General features: G+C 41.0%; 2 protein-coding genes across 3 annotated transcripts; one reads left to right on the top strand and one right to left on the bottom strand.

Annotated features, from left to right (window-relative positions):
- The first annotated feature begins 1,167 nt into the window (after positions 1–1,167).
- Positions 1,168–5,140, top strand: tmem229a (transmembrane protein 229A). Its single transcript, XM_026148077.1, has one exon. It carries the CDS (start codon positions 1,168–1,170, stop codon positions 2,428–2,430), a length of 1,263 nt encoding a protein of 420 aa, XP_026003862.1. The 3' UTR covers positions 2,431–5,140.
- A 2,451-nt stretch (positions 5,141–7,591) lies between these two features.
- On the bottom strand, positions 7,592–16,736 carry LOC113009633 (hyaluronidase PH-20-like). Of its 2 annotated transcripts, XM_026148075.1 has the most exons (8): positions 16,424–16,736; positions 14,971–15,972; positions 14,666–14,832; positions 14,410–14,578; positions 14,079–14,297; positions 13,313–13,471; positions 12,350–12,439; positions 7,592–8,119 (listed from the first exon to the last, which is right to left on the bottom strand). In XM_026148075.1, exons 2-8 carry the CDS (start codon positions 15,958–15,960, stop codon positions 7,673–7,675), a joined length of 2,241 nt encoding a protein of 746 aa, XP_026003860.1. In that variant the 5' UTR covers positions 15,961–15,972; positions 16,424–16,736; the 3' UTR covers positions 7,592–7,672. The 2 variants fall into 2 exon arrangements, with proteins under 2 accessions (XP_026003860.1, XP_026003861.1); XM_026148076.1 differs by lacking the exon at positions 16,424–16,736 and having other exon boundaries at positions 14,154–14,297; positions 14,971–16,406.
- Between the last annotated feature and the right edge of the window lie 3,012 nt (positions 16,737–19,748).

The raw sequence follows: 19,748 nt of genomic DNA, 5'->3' as shown, positions 1-19,748 counted from the left end.
TAAGCAACAAAGTCAAGCGATGAGACAGTGTTTTATCTAGACATAAAGGACTTAGCTGTCTGTCACAGAAACATGTAATTTATTACATTTTTTTTAGATAAACCTTGAAAAGTGACACATTTTACAGACGTAAATTAGTATTTTTGAACCAACAAGAAGCTGCAAATCTGCCATTTCTTGCACATGTTCTTTTTCTTGCACATGTTCTTTTTCAGCTATTTATTAATAAGTGACTTTTATGTATATATATGCCTGTATATATTGTGTTATTCTTAGTTAGGGTATTGTCTGTCTTTGTTAATGTTTGTTTATAATGGAGCACTGTAACAAAAAATAATTTCCCCTAGGGATCAATAAAGTATTCTGATTCTGATTTCTTGGCATTGTTTGTATTTTGGCCTTTAAAAAAATGAGGAAACTGAAACAAGTGGAAAACAAAAATAAGAAGTGGGAGGCCTAAACATAACAAATGGGGGCATCTTAAATTACAAGGAACCTTGCCTATGAGAGTTCAGGGTATGTTGAAGAATAAACGTGGTCATGGTGACTTTAAAGCTCATTAGAATTGTACAAAATCCGCTTTTGTTTTGTTTTTTTTTAATTTATTTGTTTTTTGCCTTATAGACTGTATTTCTATGTATGTTTGTACCTGTTTTAATAAATGTCTGGAATCGTTTCCTATTTTCCTTGCAAAATATTGGAAAATGTGGGTTCTTCATGACATTTTCAGTGTTGCATTGTAGTGAATGTGAATGTACACCTGTACATGTTTTCACATCTCTTTTAAACAGTTTGTAAATTAAAGCAACCAATGCATTCCTTTTAAAATGTAGGCCTACTGTGACATATTTTCATAAGTGGGTACATGTTTTATTCGTGCTGTAACAACAGAAAGAACACACATCGAGGACATACATCCCACCACTGGCTTCATTCTGGTCTGTAATTCAGCTGTCGTTTATGTACTATGCTGAAAAATATCACTGTGCCCACAAAGGAAAGGAGAAGACTGGCGGGTAATTAACATGTATAAACAATTCAGTTTCAAAGTTGAATTTGCAAATGCCTTATCGGGAAGGAAATCCGCTAAACAAATTAGTTAAACCTCAAGTACAGCCCGCGGAAAGGGCGTCTTGATGAGAAAAAGTAAGCGTAAACAGCACATTTATGGTACGTAGGAAAACTAAAACCCTGTCAAAGTGTACTCAGAAAACTGTTTCTTCTGGGGAGCACGTGAACGCAGCATCCCGTACTCTTGCAGGAGATGCTTTTAGTCGCAGCTCGCTCACTGCGCGTCTGCAGCACAACATAAAAGAAAACAATGCACAGGAAGGGGACAGCTGGAGCTCTCCGCACAGAGTGATCATGGCCGGTCGGTGGCGCGACGGTGCTCGCGTGTGTTCGGGAGAGCAGGACGGTGGCCTCAAACCGGCACGAAAGCTCCGCCAGCAGCAAGAACCGGGCTCAGACACCGGGGACGCGACGGAGCCGCCGCGAGGACTGCCGCGATGGATGCGGCTTTACTTCTACGGGATGCACGGCGTGACTCTGGATGTCCTGCTGTCATCCTTACAGGGGCTTTTGCACTCACGGGACCCTAAGCTGATGGGCTTTTCCTCTCCGTATCTTTGCATCATGCATTCGCTGACCCATTTTGCGCTGGAAAAGATCTACTCACAGAAGAGGTGCTTCCTAGGTCGGCCTGTGGTGTTTCATCTTGTTTTCTACCCGTCCATCTACATCGGGCTGCAGATTCTGATCGGGAACATTAACACTTTGGCCGAGCAAGTGAGGGTGGTTTCTGGGACTCAGCTGGTAGTGCATTACATCCTGGCTCTCTACTTCTCTCAGGTGTTTCACAGAGAGCTGTCACATCTACAGTATCGCCCATCATTCTCCGCTGACCTCCAGCTGGAAGGCAGACCCCCGCACGGTCTTCCCGGCTTTGCGCGCTTCTTATTCTTCGGGATGCACGGCTTTCTGGACGAGGTCCTTTTCACCTCTCTGTTCAACCTGGTGGAGAAGTCTGACAGGACCCTCAGCGGTCACACGTCCCTGTGGTCTTTCCTGATGTACGGAAGCTGCAGCTTCGTGGTGGAGAAGCTCTACCTTTACCTGCACTTCAGCCTGGGCTGGGGGTCCTGGCGACGACTCCCCATCTACATCTGCTTCATCTACACGTGGGAATTCTCGTGGGGTCTGGTCCTGAGGCAGTTTAACGCTTGCTCGTGGGATTACTCCCACTATCCTCACAACTTCATGGGACTTATCACCCTGCTCTACCTGCCCGGGTGGATCTGCTTGAGTCTCTATCAGGACGTGCTGTCCAATGTCCTGCTGAGAATCAAGTGCACCAAAGATGTGCATGATTTAAGTGAAGAGAATGGAGACGTCAATGGACAACTGGAGCCAAACAAAAAGCAACTTTAATTCTAAGTTTGATGGTTGTAAACTAATATATAAGTGAGGAAGAAATACAACTAATTTAATAAGGGACATCTATTTATTATCAGGCAGTAAACAACAAAAATCAGAGTCTACGTTACACCTTCTAAAAATGAACATTTGTCCATATATCAAAATATTGGTAGCACTTTATAATACAGTCCACGATCAAGGGTGTAATAGACTTAAATGGAATTTACATGTAGACAAACTTGAATAAGAGGGTAATAATTCAACTCTTTTTTTTTTTTTACAGGAAAGCAGAAAAATGTTCTTAAGTACTGCATTTGTAATTTAAGTAGTGCACAACATCTGGGTATTTTACAGGAAATGAGATAGAAATCAATCATTTTAAGTAGTGTATTATTTCCATCTATTTTAGTGAACAAAAAAAGATCCAAATTTTATTCTATATTTATGCTCTACTTTTTATATTGACATTGTGAATTGCATTGGTGTGCCTCAGAGTATAAGTGGGCGGATCAATCCAAATACTGTTAGATATAATACCGAAGCTAGTATTGGTGTGGGATTGATACTAGTGTGATAGGATTGAAATTTTGTTTCTAGGTTGGACTCCAAGGAAAAGTAAACACCAGCCCGATTACTCTATTGTTAAAAGATCACATGGGCCACCTGTGTGGCCTGCAGTATTTGCAACTTTTAGTTTTTTCTTCTAAGTGGGAAAGGTACTTTTATAGGTAATATAAATGGAAAATTGAATATAATCCAGAAAAAAATGCAAAAAGTACAGCATATTTACAGTACAGGATGGTTAAACTCAGAGAAAAAGAAAATACCTGGACATAATAGACTACTTAAAATTATAATTATTTCTTCTTTCCTGTAAAAACGTGACTTTTTAGCTCTAATTCTAGTTTATCTACTGCTAAGTACTTATAGGTAAATAATTATCATTTGTGGGTTTACCACTATCATTCATGCAGTACCTAAAATTATATACAGTATAATTATTTCTTCTTCCCTGTAAAAGCTTGAATTATTACCCCTAATTCTAATGAGTCTACTACTAATTATATCTAGATTAATATAATAACATTGTCATTTCAGATAAAATACATTGGCATACCAATTCTAATTCTAGAGTTATTGCTCTCTTAGCTGCGCTCTGTATTATAAAATACTATCAGATTTTTTAATACGTTTCATTTTCTTCAGGCTGGTGAAGATTGGTGTGTTCAGCAAGATTTTCTGTGGAGGTAATAACTTCTGGAAGTTACGAGTCGACCCTAACCCTCGTTACCTGTGCTTTTATTCTGCTCCGCCTGATATTTTAGGGTATAGCAAGGAATTCAAAACTTTGGACCCTAACTGTTTAAATTCAATTACTGCCGTTTTTACCCATTTAGTGGAAAATACAGTTGTAACATGAACAACTTTTACATGTCCTCATGACTTTGAAAGTGTGAAGATTCCGTTTTGTATGGATTGCAGTGACTGATTTCCCGTTCTTCACATATGGCAGATGTGTTTTGGATTTGATCGCTTACGTTATTCACCTATACATCAGCATGCTTTAAGTGTCCTATCTGCATGCTAAAATACCAGTAAAGCTTTCTTTTATTCATTAACTCACATGTATCAACTAATATTCCAAAGTCAGTATTTTTAAGACAGAGTCATCTGTTAATTTTTCACCTTTTTATTCGACTCCTTAACATTTCAAAACAAACTGCATCCACTCAGCTTGTTAACATGATCACAGAGCAATGCATGGCAATTCTTAGAGTTGATATAAACCCAGTGGTATATGTAGCAAAGGAATCCGTAGCTAAATGATTATGAGGAGACATGATGTTGCAGTTTCTTTTTCATGACCCAAACACTGATTTGCTCGAGTGCCTTCCTGCGCAAACTGAGTCCAAGCGACACAAAAAAAACTCAGCTTTTTATCTGCAAGTGCTACAATTGTGGGTCGAAAGGAAGTGCCTGACTGAAAATGGATTTTGGGGGCCAATGTCAATATTGATTTTTTTTATTGATATACAAAATATGTGACTTAGTGATATATGGGTTAATATAATATTGATATAATATAGGCCATACCGGTTCACCAACATACTGTAGCAGCCAGTCACCTATATGTATCACCTGTATCATCTATATTCTCTAGATATTAACCTCCTATGCTGCCTCATTAGAAGTAATATGCTTCAATGAACTGCAAAGAAATGATTCTGCTCTGTGACCTTTTTGAACACCATTAAAATATTAGAATCAGTCACTTTGCACTTAGAATTAGAAACACGATGATCTTCTCTGGGATTGATTGATTATTTAGGTGACAAATTATTTTTTGTCTATACAAATTTAGAAGCATACTTTGCACAGGTGCTTTATTTTATTATTTTGTTTATTAACAAATATTCATATTAATTGTTTTTTTAGTTTTAAAGCCCTTTGAAATTCTACTGATATGATTAGCACTGAGAGCTGAACTGAACCCTACTCAGCCTAATACTTTGGCTACTGATTTTTTTTCCTTGTTTAACCTGGCAGCTACACTGGTGTTCTTAAACATTTACACTCTGTCCCACATGAATAACTTTGTACAACTTACAGTTTTTTTCCATGACAGAATAACTGTATTTTAATCATACTTAACTTTCGTGTTTGGCTGTGCACTTTTTGAAGATTTTTAAAAAATGACCAAACTACTTTTAAAAAGCTATAAAAAAAAAAGAACGTTTGAAAGAAATTGCACAATAACTAAAAAAAATATCTCTAACTTGCAATGGCATGTACTGTATGACTTAGAATTTTAAATAAAAATACAATTTTCCTGTGACGCAGCTGGTATTCCTTCATTTCTTTAACATTTGCATTATTCAGCAGAGGCGCAATTACACCATATCTATGGAAATATTTACTTCCTGTTGAAGAGTCAAGGTTAAAAGTTAAAAGCAGTCCAGGCGTAAAGTGAAAGGGTAAATCAAACCCTTATACAGAGGTTTTGCCCTGTGGAGGGTGCGGTTTCTTTTTATTTACTGACTTGGTGTTTGCATTCTGCTAAAAGGCTAGGAACAAAAAAGGTCTGCCAGACACTGGTAACTATAGGAAATACTTGTAGTTTTCCATACCACAAGCTTGAACAAATCTCAGCAGATCCAGGCACACAAGCAACAGAATCAAGACAATCTTGGTTTTATGGCTGCAAATCATTTTCTTTAGTGCATAAGATAATAGTTCCTGGCACAACCTGATAATATGTGTGTTATCTGTAATTACTGCTTTCTGGTTGAGTTAGCACTGATATAAATCAAATAAGACAGAGAAAATTGCAAAAAAGCAATGTAATTCATTTAAAATTTTAGTTATGTGATGCTGGGGTTTTTTGTATAGTTGTGTTCACTTTCTCACTCCCTCTCTTTCTCTCCGCGACACCATGGAGATCATTGTGACATAAGCAAATACGAACATTTAGACATCACACACACCACCCAGAGGACTCTGAGTGAATACACCAGTGACCTACAATATTTACTGTAAATCACAATGGGAGCAACATACACCAAGCCTCATTAACACGTTCAATCAGAAGTAATCTGTGACTGCTGTTTATAAAAATGAACATGTATTTTCAACATATCTTTTGGTATCTAATACTAGGAAGTGAAACTGAACAGTTGGCTTGATTATTATGGCAACTTCCTTTCCAACACCTGAATAATAAAACATTATAATATGGTCCTTAAAACTTTACTAGACCAGCGGGAAATTCCATTAATTGATATTTCTCTAATAGTCGCCACATTACATATCTGTTTATGTCCTCATTAATCCAAATGTCTAATCCGACAATCACATGGCAGCAGCTCAGTACATTCAGACAAGTAGACATGGTGACAGAGAGTTTAAACTGACCGTTAGAATGGGGAAGAAAGATGATTTAAGTGACTCTTTGAATGTAAGTTGTTTGTTGGTACCCGTTAGCGGCAATTCTCTGGGTGAAAATGACTTGTTGATGTCAGAGGTCAGAGGAAATGGCAAGGCTGGTTTGAGCTCATAGGAAGGCAACAATAATTCAAATAACCACTTGATTGACCACATTTTGTACCGCTCCTCAGCTAAGAACAGGAAATTGAGGCTACATTTTGCATGGACTCGCCAAAATTAGACAGTAGAAGGTTGGAAAAACATTACTTGTTCTGATGAGCTTCGAATTCTGCTTCAACATTTGATTGTAAGTTCAGAATCTGGCATAATCAATATAAAAGCATCCTGATCCAAGTACTTGCTGCTTTTTTGATCCGAGAAAGACCCTTTATGACCACCAATCTTTTGATGGCTTCTTCCAGCCGGACAACATGCTATTTCGCAAAGCTCAAATCATCTCAAAATGTTTTCTTGAACATGACAGGTGCTCTGTTGAACTGAAATGGCTTTCACAGCCACCGTATTTCAATCCAACAGCACCTCTGGAATGCGATCGAATGATAAATCTACAGCAACTCTGTGGTGCTATGTGTAATGCTGTCATAGAAGTACAGGCAACTTTCTCTGAGGAATGTTTCCAGCACTTTCCTCATTTGTCATTTATAGACTTAAATAATCCACTGCTTGTCAGACCTTTTCTCTCAAGCAATCAAAAGCCACTGACAACGATCTAAACTGGAATAAAGGTCAGTGCGTCTGGTGATTCATGTTTATTTTTCTCACACAAATTATATTCGCTATACATTTGCATACACAGACATATTTTTAAAAGAGCCGAGATAAATTAAATAAATTACTGAGAATTTAAAATGAAAAATGTTTTCATTCATTCAGTACTTTGTCATTGCAGAGAAAGAAATAAAAAACTGCTGCAGTTTTTCTTTTTTTTCCATTTGCATATGCAGTCAAATCATATTCAAATACCAACTGGCTGTAATATTGTCAGGCACAGGTGACACATCTGTGATTTGGTATTGTGCTTGTAGTTTATAGATTCTGTCAGTGGTTTTATTCATAGTACATGAAGTAGCCCTATGCTTACTGAGTCGTTTTTTACTGACACAGCAAAAGGTAGCAGTATATATATATATATATATATATATATATATATATATATATATATATATATATATATATATATATATATATATATATATATATATATATATATATTGAGTTAATCGTTGACTATAAGCTCATCTTCTATGCGAGTAGAAGTTTGATTCTGGGTTCTAGACCAGACTAACAATTTAGTTTGTAACCACCAAATTTAATTGTCAGCTGCATTAAAGTTCTTATTAACTTTATCTTTAGCGGTGCTGGCCTGCTCGGTGTCATCTAATCCAACTTTTCTCAGAGTGGGGGAGTTCTGGTACTGCCCTCGCTTAACACTGAACATCAGGGCCTTGGCAAGCTCTTTGTATGTCCTAGGAGTGCATTTCAGTCCTTTGTAGCACTGACAGTTAAATCTCCTGCTTAAAGACTTCAGGTCTGCCAAGCTTGGACTTCCTAGAACAAAGTAGCGTTTCTGAGTATTCACAACCCTGAAACTTTCAGGGTTTAGGTGGAGGTAATGGCTGGACTTGTAGTTTTTTCTGACACAGCGGCCATTTCCTCGGCACAGGAAGTCGCTGCACAGCTGGGCAGCTGTCGTGACATTGGTGATGTAAGGATTCAGGGTGGAGGTGAGGTAGAAGGAGAGGGCTTCACAAGAAAGCTGGAGAGGAGAAATAGAGAGAGGAATAAATAAGATCACTATAGTTGTGGACACAAATTTACATGCACTCATCGTGGGCATGAATGTCACGGTAAGTTCAGGCTTTTTATGACTTCTTTCAACTGTTCTTTTTCCAGACTACAATAGATACATCCCCAGTAATATTTGGTAAAATATTCCTTAGCAAGTTGCACCTCAACCAGATCCTTTCAGTAGCGATCAACAAGCTTTTGGTATAATTCTTGCTGGTTATTTGACCACTCTTCTTGGCATTATTGGTAGAATTTATTTAAATTAGATGGTTTCCTGGTCCAGCTTTTAGGCAAAATAAATGTAAACTTGTGTACGCAAATTCTTGTTTTTTAACGTCACTGAACATGTATGCTGTTCTCCCTTTCCACCGTGGAAAAAGAACAGTTCAGAGAGACCATTAAAAGTTCAAAATTACAATGATATTCATGCCCGTGATGTGTGCATGTACCTTAAACTTCTGACCACAATTGTGTCGCCTAAAACAGAGGACAGCATCACAATAATTCAGTGACCGTGAATTGTATTAACATGTCCACGTGAAAAAAAAAACTGATCAATACCACTTGCATACCTATTCCTTAAAAACAAGACTAAAGCTAGCTTAGCTTTGCTTAGCTAGCCTTAATGATTACTAAATGACATTAGTGGGCTACGGTGGCGGTGGTGTTAGGTCAGTTTTGTTAAGACCAGACTGAAGACACTATATCGGTTGACGTTTATTGGAGTGGTTCAATAACATGGACAGATTAATTCTAATGAGGCATAGGATGTTATTGATTTTCTTACTTTATGTTGACTTAATGCAAAAATTTCACAAGGCTAGATCTGGCAAGTTTGTTTCTGCAGAGAATTAAGCTAAGCAGCTGCTAACTGTAGCAGCAGTGTCACTGTTTTATAAGATAAGATAAGATAAGATAACCTTTATTAGTCCCACACGTGGGAAATTTGTTTTGTCACAGCAGGAAGTGGACAGTGCAAAAGTTATGACGCAAAAATTAGAATACAATAAGAATAAATACAGTACACAGCTGTACAGAATAGAATAAAATAATATACTATATACAGTAGAATAAAATAGAATAAAAATATACAATAAGATAAAAATAGAATACGAATGCTATATACAACTGAGTAAAAATACAACGATGCCAGAAAAGATTATTGCACTTAGTGTTATTGCACATGTGTGGATGTGTGTGTTTGTTCAGTTAAAGTCTTTGTTGTGGAGTCTGACAGCAGTGGGGAGGAAAGACCTGCGAAATCTCTCCGTCCCACACCGTGGGTGCCGCAGTCTCCCACTGAAGGAGCTGCTCAGTGCTGTCACAGTCTGCTGCATGGGGTGGGAGACGTTGTCCAACAGGGATGACAGCTTAGCCGCCGTTCTCCTGTCACTCACCACCTCCACTGGGTCCAGAGGGCATCCTAGAACAGAGCTGGCCCTTCGGATCACCCTGTTCAGTCTCTTCCTGTCCCCAGCAGAGATGCTGCCGCCCCAGCAGACCACACCATAAAAGATAGCAGAAGCCACCACAGAGTCATAGAAGGTCTTCAGGAGTGGGCCCTCCACCCCAAACGACCTGAGTCTCCGCAGCAGGTACAGCCTGCTCTGCCCTTTCCTGTAGAGGGCGTCTGAGTTATGAGTCCAGTCCAGTCTGTTGTTCAGATGAACACCAAGTTACCTGTAGCTGTCCACAGCCTCAATGTCCATACCCTGGATGTTCAGTGGTTGCAGTGGAGAATGCTTGTGCCTGCGGAAGTCTACCACCAGCTCCTTGGTTTTACTGGCGTTGATCTGGAGGTAGTTCAGCTGGCACCAGTCCACAAAGTCTTGAGTCAGTCCTCTGTACTCCTTGTCGTCCCCATCAGTGATGAGGCCGACTATTGCAGAGTCATCAGAGAACTTCTGCAGGAAGCACTGGGTGGAATTGTGGGAGAAGTCTGCAGTGTAGATGGTGAAGAGGAACGGAGCCAGAACCGTTCCCTGTGGGGCCCCCATACTGCAGACGACCCTGTCCGACACACAGCCCTGAGTCCTCACATACTGTGGTCGGTCGGTGAGGTAGTCCAAAATCCAGGTAGTGAGGTGATGGTCCACTCCAGAGTTCTCCAGCTTGTCCTTCAGAACCGAGGGAAGAATAGTGTTGAAGGCACTGGAGAAATCAAAGAACATGATTCTCACAGTGCTTCCAGCGGTCTCCAGGTGAGCGAGGGAACGATGTAGGAGGTGAATGACGGCATCATCCGCGCCAATGCCAGGCTGGTAGGCAAACTGAAGTGGGTCCAGTGATGAGCTTGTTAGGCGCCGAAGCTGAGCCAGGACCAACCGCTCCAGGGTCTTCATCAGGTGGGATGTCAGAGCCACCGGCCTGTAGCTGTTGAGGTCCTTGGGGCATGAAGTCTTTGGCACTGGTACAACACAGGAGGTTTTCCAGAGCTGTGGGACTCTTCCCAACCTCAGGCTCAGGTTGAAGAGGTGCTCCATCACCCCACACAGTTGGTCCGCGCAGGACCTGACGACCCTCGAGCTGATGCCATCTGGGCCCGCTGCCTTCTTGCCATTAATCCTCCTCAGTTCCCTCCTAACCTGGGTGGTTGAGAGAGACAGGCTGGAGCCTTGTGTTGAGTGTGTATTGGATGCTGTTGTTGGGGGTGGGGGGGAGTGAGTAGGGTGAATAGAGGAGGTGTGAAGTGTCTGAGGTGTCAGAGGTGGAACAGCAGCAGTGGGGGTGGGTGAGTCTGCAGCCGATGTTGTAGACTGTCTCATGGTTGAATCAAATCTGTTGAAGAAATGATTCAGTTCATTTGCCCACCTCACATCCCTCCCAGGCAGAGAGTTCTGCTGTTTGTGGCCTGAGATGGTTCTGAGGCCTCTCCAGACTTCACCAACGTTGTTTTGCTGAAGCTGGTTCTCCATCTTCTGCCTGTAGCTCTCCTTCCCATTCCTTATCAGTCCCCTCAACTCTCTCTGCACCCTTTTCAACTTCTCTTTGTCTTTGGATTTGAAGGCCCTCCTCTTCTGCTTGAGGACAGCTTTAATTTCTAGGGTAATCCAAGGTTTGTCGTTGGAGAAACACCGTACAGTCCTGGTAGGTACGGTGTTATCCACACAGAAATTAATATAGTCAGTAATGCATGTAGTAAGGCTGTCGATGTCCTCTCCATGGTCGTCACAGATCACCTCCCACACAGTCGACTCAAAACAGTCCTTAAGAGCCTCCTCGCTCTCCTCTGACCATCTCTGCACTGTGCGGGTGGCTGGTGGCACCCTGCGCACTAAGGGCTCATTATACATTCAAGAGCAAGCAAACTAGCCAACACGTTCTCACTCCCAAAGCATAACATTTTACGCTAGGTGCCAAATCGTCAACATATTACGTTTTCGGCTACCCACCACGTTCCTAAATGACGACTTCAGAAAAATGAGGAAATATGACAACCGTATGGACTCAATCTACACATGTTCGCTCTTTTTCTTCAAATCGCCGACAAAATGTCGGCATGTTACGCCTCGGGAGTGAGAACGGGCTGAACTAGCATACATATTATAAAATGTACTGTACAGTTGTTCCTGTGTGAGAGCACTATTTTGATAGATCTGTAATGTTACAAATCTAATATTTGTGATAAGCTAAGCAGCTGCTAACTGTATCAGTGGTATTACCTTTTGATATAATCAACAGAAAACAAACTAGCATATTTACATATTAGAAAACCAGCTATTCCTGACTGAGAGTATTGTTTTGATAGGTTTGTAATGTGTGGAGTAAGAAGTTCATTAACTGCAGAACAGGCAGAATTAACAAAAAATATCTTGCAGCTATAAAAAGCCTAATGCACTGAATAGCAGACACTAAGGACGTGTAATAAAGTTATTTAACAGCATGTAATATGTAATAAAAGGCAATTAAGATATGCAACTACAAGAATATTAATTACATGCTGAGGTCTCTGTCAGAGCAATTTAAACATCCAGTTAAATGTACCATCATTGCTTAATTTAGGCTTTGCTGTTGTGGATTAACTATTGTGGTTGCTAAACCAGCCGCCACAATCACTCAGCAGATATTGTCAGTTGCTGAAGAGATAAACCGCTTCCTGTATCGTCTAATTAAAGTCTTTGTCTTGTTCCGTCTGACTGACATCAATACATTGTTATATCTTTCAGCAGTCCAATGGAGGCCTGTGGTGTGATGTTACCTGGTCATCATAGTCACCGCTGGCTCCCCATAGCACAGCGCCAGATGCCCCCACTGCCACACTCTCCCCGACGGTGCTGATCAGATCCCCCTGGACGCAAATAGTTAATCATCTTCACTAATTGTTCGTTACACATGTAAAAAGACTGAGCCAATATTTAAAAATGTAAGATTAGATTTGATGAATGTTGAGCTGTTTCAAAGTTAAGCAATTTTCAGTTTTTAAAGAGGTTTTAAAACACATTGAATTTTACTGTTTACCGTTTACAGAGATGTCCTTAAACCTCCCTAAAAGAGATTTTACTGGTATGAAAATTACCATTATCAAATTAGTGTTCTATATAGTACTTGATTGTTAGCAAAGCAGTCCAGGTGCTAAACTGGCCTATACCTGCCATCATTGAAAGCATTTCGGACATTATGAAATTAAAAATATGGCAAATGATGCCCAAACTGTTGAGCGCCCCAGTGTTGGTGAAAAATGCTGGAGAATTTTTGCTTTCTCTGCACTTTTTAAACTAAAAAGGTTTGCAAAGAATTGCATCATGGTTTTGAGTTGAGGTTTTTTGCAGCATGCTCACACAAATGAGAACAGAAGATAAGGATTACAACATCGTGTGGTGGTTACCACCTGAGAAGGATGTTGTTACACCAAAGAAACTGAACTCCCCTTAAAACTGGACCTCCTGGCTGGAAACACTCCACTCTAGGGATGTATAAAGTAACCTAAGATGTAAGATGTAATCTAGTCAAGTGTGCTTGCATTTACTCTCTAATGAGTTACTGGAAAAGATGCAATCTGTTTAAGCTGCAAAGTCATTTAATTTGTATGCTTAGTGCTTGTCATTTGCAAATGCCTCCCAAGAACATCCCAACCAGGTCAGAAAGTCATGCTGCAGACTATTACGTAATGTGCCTATGAATAAAGTGTTAAACAAATCCACATTTAAATAGTCTTTGTTACCTGGCTGAGGAAGCGTTTGTTGTCATCAACAAAAACAGGACGCATGTAAACGAACACGGGTGCAGTAGCACTCCATCCAGGAAGGGCAGACACCCTCAAAGCCTCCTGGACGCGGTTTCTCACCATCAGAGCGGCTTTTGGATTGTCTGCTAGAGAGGTCTGAAACAGATTCAGGGAAAATTACCGCTTAACCCTGCGCGCCACCTTTTCCATCTGCTGCCCTCAGGGAGAAGGTACAGGTCTATACAGGCCAGAACATCCAGACTGGCCAACGGCCTGTATCCACAGGCTGTGAGGCTCCTGAACTCTCTGCCCCCCTCTCACGGACAATAACCATATCCAACTTCTTAATAGCAATGAACTGGTCTGCATTGGTGCATCATATCTTTATTCTCTTCCCCCTCCTGCCCCCCCCCCCTCTTTCTTAAATAGATAACTATCATATCTGATATCATATCTCACAGTACAATAATATTGAATGGGTTGCATTGTTGTATTTTGTCATGTTTCTCAGGTCTTTGTCTGAATTTCTACGAACATTATCGCTAAGGATTGTCTTATTGCATTGGAGTCACACTGGGTTAAATATGTACACTTGGGTTTTAAGGGGTATTTATTATTTTCTTCTTTTTTTGGGGGTTGTATGGAAGCCCCAAACGCAATTTCATTGTTCTTGACAATGACAATAAATAAATAAATACTAAATAAATAAATACTTAAAATAATAATATTAGAAGTATGTCATCCATATAGGAGAATCACCAACCTGCAAGTAAACAGAGGGGTAAAGGGCTGTGCTTGACTCCCATAGCCAGAGCAGCTCATCATTTTGCCTCCTCACCTCCTTGGAGCACTGGCCTGTGTAGTGCTGGTCCTTCCAGCCATAATTATAGCAGTTGGGGAACAAGTAGAAGCCCCAAAGATAGTTGGGTCTCATAGCTCTGCCCAAGGCCAACATCCCTGACATAAGATTCCTTGCTGCCTCCTAAGAGGAAGGAAGCCAGGAGTGAAGGAATGATGGCATGAATAATTAATAGGTGCTCTGAGCTCTGTATTGTATATAATTTATCATTAAGCCTCAAGCAAAGCGCTCTGACCTGAAACTGCTGTTTGGCTTTTACTGTGGCCTGCTGTACTGAGAGGGAGAGATTAGCCTGCATTACATGGGCCACTGACAAAGTCTGGTAGATTCTTTTGGTTCCCCAATTTCTGTCCCATAGGGGGCGCCATTCCTCCCAGTCTATCACAGCCAGGCCTCGGTTTGTCCTGGAAGGAATGAGGAGGGTGATGGAGGTCAATATCAGCATTTAATGTGTCACTAGGGGCAAAGACAGTATACTCTGGCCTACTTACATGGATGGGATGTAGTAGTTAATATCTGCTCTGGCCTTTTCCAAGCTGGCTTTCAGGTTAGCTCTCTGAGGGATCCCGCCGTAGAATTCTTTCCTACTTTTGAGGTCTATGTGTGGATAAAGACCCAGTCGATCTGTGTAGAACAGAGACAGAAACTGCCCTGGAACCTGCAGCAGGAACAAGACCCAATAAACTTATCTCCACTACTCATAAATAAGTTTGCCTTTTAAGACAGTTTTATAACCTCCTAAAGGTTGTATAAAAACACAACAACTGCTGATTATCCATCATCTTTTCACTCTTACCTTGGCAGGTGTGGCCACTCCTTTAAAGGCTGAGGTGTCCAGTGAGATGTTATACCTTTTACACACTAGATCAGGGATATTCCAAGTAACAATGAATGGCTGGTGTTCAAACAGCGGGCCTACGGTGTGGGGAAGATGGGCAGGTGCAAGGCGAGGGGTTGTTGCTTCCGGAGGAGATGAAGTGGTGTTGTAGGGAAGGAGGGGTGATGTTTTAGAAAGGGCAGGCAGTGTTGTTTTGAAGGTTAAAGCTGCGGAAAGGGGTGACACTGGAAGAGGGGCCCGACGCTTTTTTAAAGCACTTTGAGGTGAGGTTGAGTTGGAAAGGGGAGACAGTGAGGCTGGTGGCAAAGGAGATTGAGTTTTAGAAGTTTTCGCAAGTTGAAGATGAACTTTTCCAGTAGAAAGAGGATACAGGCAGCTCTTGGTGTGAGGTGATTGAGAGTGTTTGTGCAAAAAAGGTGCTGTAGCTTTGTGGGACAAATTCAGATGTTTGCAGGGGTTAGATGGCAACCATGAAATTTGTTTTAGGGGTTGAACAGGATAGAAAAATGTGTGGCGACAATGGCCTGAATAAGGACTAGGAGAGACCTCTTTGCCAAACGGATGGATATTTTTAGAAGTTATAGGTGAGTTTGCAACATCTCTGTGGGGTGCTGGGTTGATGAGTTGAACTGATGTTTCAGAGGTAGAGGACTTGGCATTTGAGTCAGTCTTGATTGGGAGTTTTGACAAAGTTTGTGGGGTACGTGCAGGAGAAGAGAAGGTTGAGTAGGACTGTGATACGCTGTAAGATTTTTCCACTGAAAGAGTGGAAATGGTAGCAGGCAGGATTAAGATTGATTTGTTAATGTCAGCAGCAGGAAGTGCCACGGTTTTTGGCGCCGTCAGGGCTGCTAACGCTAATGTGAAGAAAGAGATGGGAAAGATTGACCGGGTACGAAAGAGAAGCAACAGCACACATCTTCTGCTGCTTTGTGCAACTGAAACCATCCTTTAACCTGCCTTAAAAACAGAACATAAACAAAAGAAACACTCATACCCCACAATATTAATATATAATCAGTATAGTGCATATTTCACTAAGATGCTCAGAGCACAGTTCTGTGCATAATGTCTACTTTTTTCTGAGTGGCTACTACACTTTCTTTAGTTACTGTACTGTATTCATGAATATGTCAAGGCTGTTTTTAATTCTGCACATCTATCAGTGTCAGTACTAGCATGGATCAAATTTTTTCTCTAATAACTCCAGCATAGAAGTCTCCCAAATGTTAATCCAACCTGACAAACCTGGCCTGATTTTAATCCCCTTACTTTGCTAAAAATAACCTCAAGCTGCAAAGCATGTTACTTCTATGCATGATGATTTCTGTTACATATATAAATAGACTAGTAATCACAAAATACAAGCTCAAGGCTGACTTAGACTATGTAAAGAAAAGAAGCACAGTACCTGGACATGCCTTTATCCAAATGTCCCAGCTTTGCATGTGTCTCACAGAGTGAGAACGTCCTTACAAGAAGGGCACCGATGTTATGAAGGTGGAAGACATAAACAGAAGTATGAAGGAGGCGGCGTAACATGATGAGTATCGCTGTGTACCGGGATAGACTCAGGAAAGACAAGAAAATGTGTTGACCGCCCAGTGCCAAGTTTGACCTGGAGCAGAAAGGGGGAACACCTGGGTGTGAGGTTAAGGAGCGTGCCATGTTTCATAGTGCACACATAGTGTTTCAATGCACAGCTTAGGCTGCTTATGACCTTGAGTTAGTTATAATGAAACAATTAAAACAACAGAAACAAAGGTACATAACTCAAATATACATTTAAAACAAAAAAAATGAAAATACGCTGTCATCTCGTTTGATTTGGGGGTTTCGTCATGTGTTTTTCAGTGTGAGCTTTGTTGGTTGCATACTGTAAAGATACAGTAAAAAACTGATCCAATGCTGAGAACAGAATTGAGGCAAAGTAAAAAAGTGTTTACTGGCTTTACTTTTATTTTTACTTGTAAATATATAAGCAAGCTAGTTTAAAAAAAACTAAAAAAGCATAACACACTAATGCTATCATGACCAGCAGCTCATTCTGTCCCTGCAGTGAGGAGACACAAAAGTTTGACACCCAAGTGCCAAGAGAAGAGTAATAAATAAATATTAGGACACATTTCTCCTAATAGGAAACACAGGCAAAAAAAAAATATATATATATATATATGGGCACAATCATTGAAGTTTATAGGAACAAATAACGAAAAATGTAACTGACGGCTACACTGTTTTGCCTCCATGTTGCAAATGTTAACCCTGTTTACTCTGTATGTGCTCTATGTATTTATGTGTCTAGACAGACATGTGTAATACACCATTTGGTGGTAGTTATTTCACACGTTAGTGGCACAGTGTAAACACAGGTACTTCTTTGACACACATACAGATGCTATACACGCACAACGTGTGTTTTTGTTAAAGTTGTGACTTCTTTAGAGCCACATAGAGCTGAATTTGATATGACGTGGGCCTGGTCATGTTATATATATATTAGGAGTGCAACAATACTCGTATCGATATTGAACCGTTCGATACAGTGCTTTTGGTTCGGTACACATATGTATCGAACAATACAAATTTTTTTATTTATTCTATCAACTTTTCTTCTGACGATGCTGTCTGTGTTGAGTGCTCAGTGGATCTGCATTTGACTACTCCACCTAGGCTGCACTGTCGAGTGCAGATCCACTGAGCGCAGTGCAAGCTAGCAAGACAGAAGCTAAGCTCATTGCAACATGGCAACTGCCTCAACGCTACCTGAAAATGAACCTCCCCCACCCTCATTCAGATCTGGTGTTTGGAACTATTTTGGTTTTCATGTGAAGTATGACCCTGATGGTAAGCGTGTCATGGACAAAAGTAAAACAGTATGTCGGATGTGCCACGCAATGCTCAATTGGTGGGAACTAGTGCGTTAGCGCAGTTAGCTTGTTAACGTGTTGACGCCGTGCAGCCCCACGCACGGGCGATCTGCGGTAACTCGTTAACGGAGATTTGCCACGTTATGGCGTTAATGTCATTTTAATATCACGTACACATATACACATAATGTCCCTCAAGAAGACACTGAGAAAAAATAAAGAATAACATTGAGACTGTAACTTTGCCTTAAGTCATTATTGATTTTGTTTCTTCACCTTGAGTCCATCCTCTGCCAAGCTGCACCTGTGATTCTGCAGCTGCTCGCTGATGAGCTGACAGATAAGTAAATCTTTTCTTGGATATTATCCTCTGCATCCTTACCCTATCACCTCTGCCTCCCACAGGGCGCCAGCCTGCACTGTTGAAACACTATTTTTTTTGAGTGTTTCAACTGGAAAAAATAGAATGCCATTGATCAAAACTAGAATGCCTTTGATCCAAAGTAGAATGCCTTTGATCCTTTGTGATGTCATCATCTTGCTGAGGAAAAAAAAACCCTTAAGTAGGAGCTTTGCTCTGTTAAACTTTGCTGCTCAACGGACCTTGACCTGACAGTAAGCAAACCCTTTTGGAGAGTTTTGAGAGAATTTCGCGTTACCTAGCAATTCACTGACCAAGCCGACACATTTCACCATGTCAGCTAACCCATCCTTCCGCTCAAATGAGCTTGGAATAGTTAAAGGGAGCGTTTTGGGAAACCACTACAAGGTAGAGGCTTTCCTCGGAGAAGGGGGCTTTGGTATTGTAGCCAAATGTCGTGATACCATGACCAACCAAGCTGTGGCTATTAAAGTCAACAAGAGCCGCCCTGATATTCTGCAACAGGCAAAACTGGAAATTTTCATCCTGGAGCAGCTGCGAAGGTTGGATCCAGATGCCGCCAACATTATTAAATGGAACGGCTTTTTCCACGACGGAGAGCGGGTTTGCTTAAAGTTCGAACTCCTTGATCAATGCCCGTGGGACTATATAGGGGACCGGAAAAACCAGGGTCTCCCCATAAGCGAAGTCAGGCCAATTTTAGGTCAGCTCACAAATGCTCTGTCCCACCTGGGTTCTTTGGGAATAGTGCACGCTGACCTCAAACCTGGAAACATCATGGTTGTAAACCGCCATGAGTCTCCCATCAAAGTCAAACTTATAGACTTTGGCCTTGCATGTCCGGCGTCTGCAGTGATGCCTGGTGACCGTGTGGGGACAATTGGTTATAGTGCACCTGAAGTTATGCTTGGCCTTCCTTACAATGAAGCAAGTGACATGTGGTCTCTGGGGCTAGTAGCTGTGGAGCTTGGTACAGGGGTGCCACTCTACCCTGGAAATGAAGACTATGATGTTTTGAAATTCATCATAGAGACTCAGGGTCAGCCACCAGATCATGTTCTAGACTCTGGCGTGTACACTGAAGACTATTTCATTAAAGACAACGGCAACCAACAGCGCTGGACATTTAAGACTGACCAACAATTTCAGTACGAGACAGGATATGAGTCCCTGGAGACAAGATACATAAAACCGATGCGTCTCGATGACCTCTAACAAGTAATGATGTTTAGAAGAGGACCTGAAAATGGCCAACGTTTGTTTGTAAGCTTAATTAAACAGATGTTGGCCTTGGATGCAAACCAGCGCATTACACCGTCGGAGGTTCTCCGGCATCCCTTTTTCAACCCTAAGAGTTCCCCTTACATTGACATGAGTGCTGAAAGACCACAAAACCCTGTGGTCTTTCAGCACCCTTCAAACTTGAAATGCAAGAGATCAGAGAAAATCAACTGCAGTTTTCAAAACTCAGTTGAATTTTCTCA

This window comes from Astatotilapia calliptera, chromosome 17, assembly GCF_900246225.1.
Source record: "Astatotilapia calliptera chromosome 17, fAstCal1.2, whole genome shotgun sequence".
Classification (NCBI taxonomy): Eukaryota; Metazoa; Chordata; class Actinopteri; order Cichliformes; family Cichlidae; genus Astatotilapia; species Astatotilapia calliptera.
The sequence above is the reverse complement of the archived record's forward strand: the minus strand, read 5'-3'. Positions and strand labels throughout refer to the sequence as shown.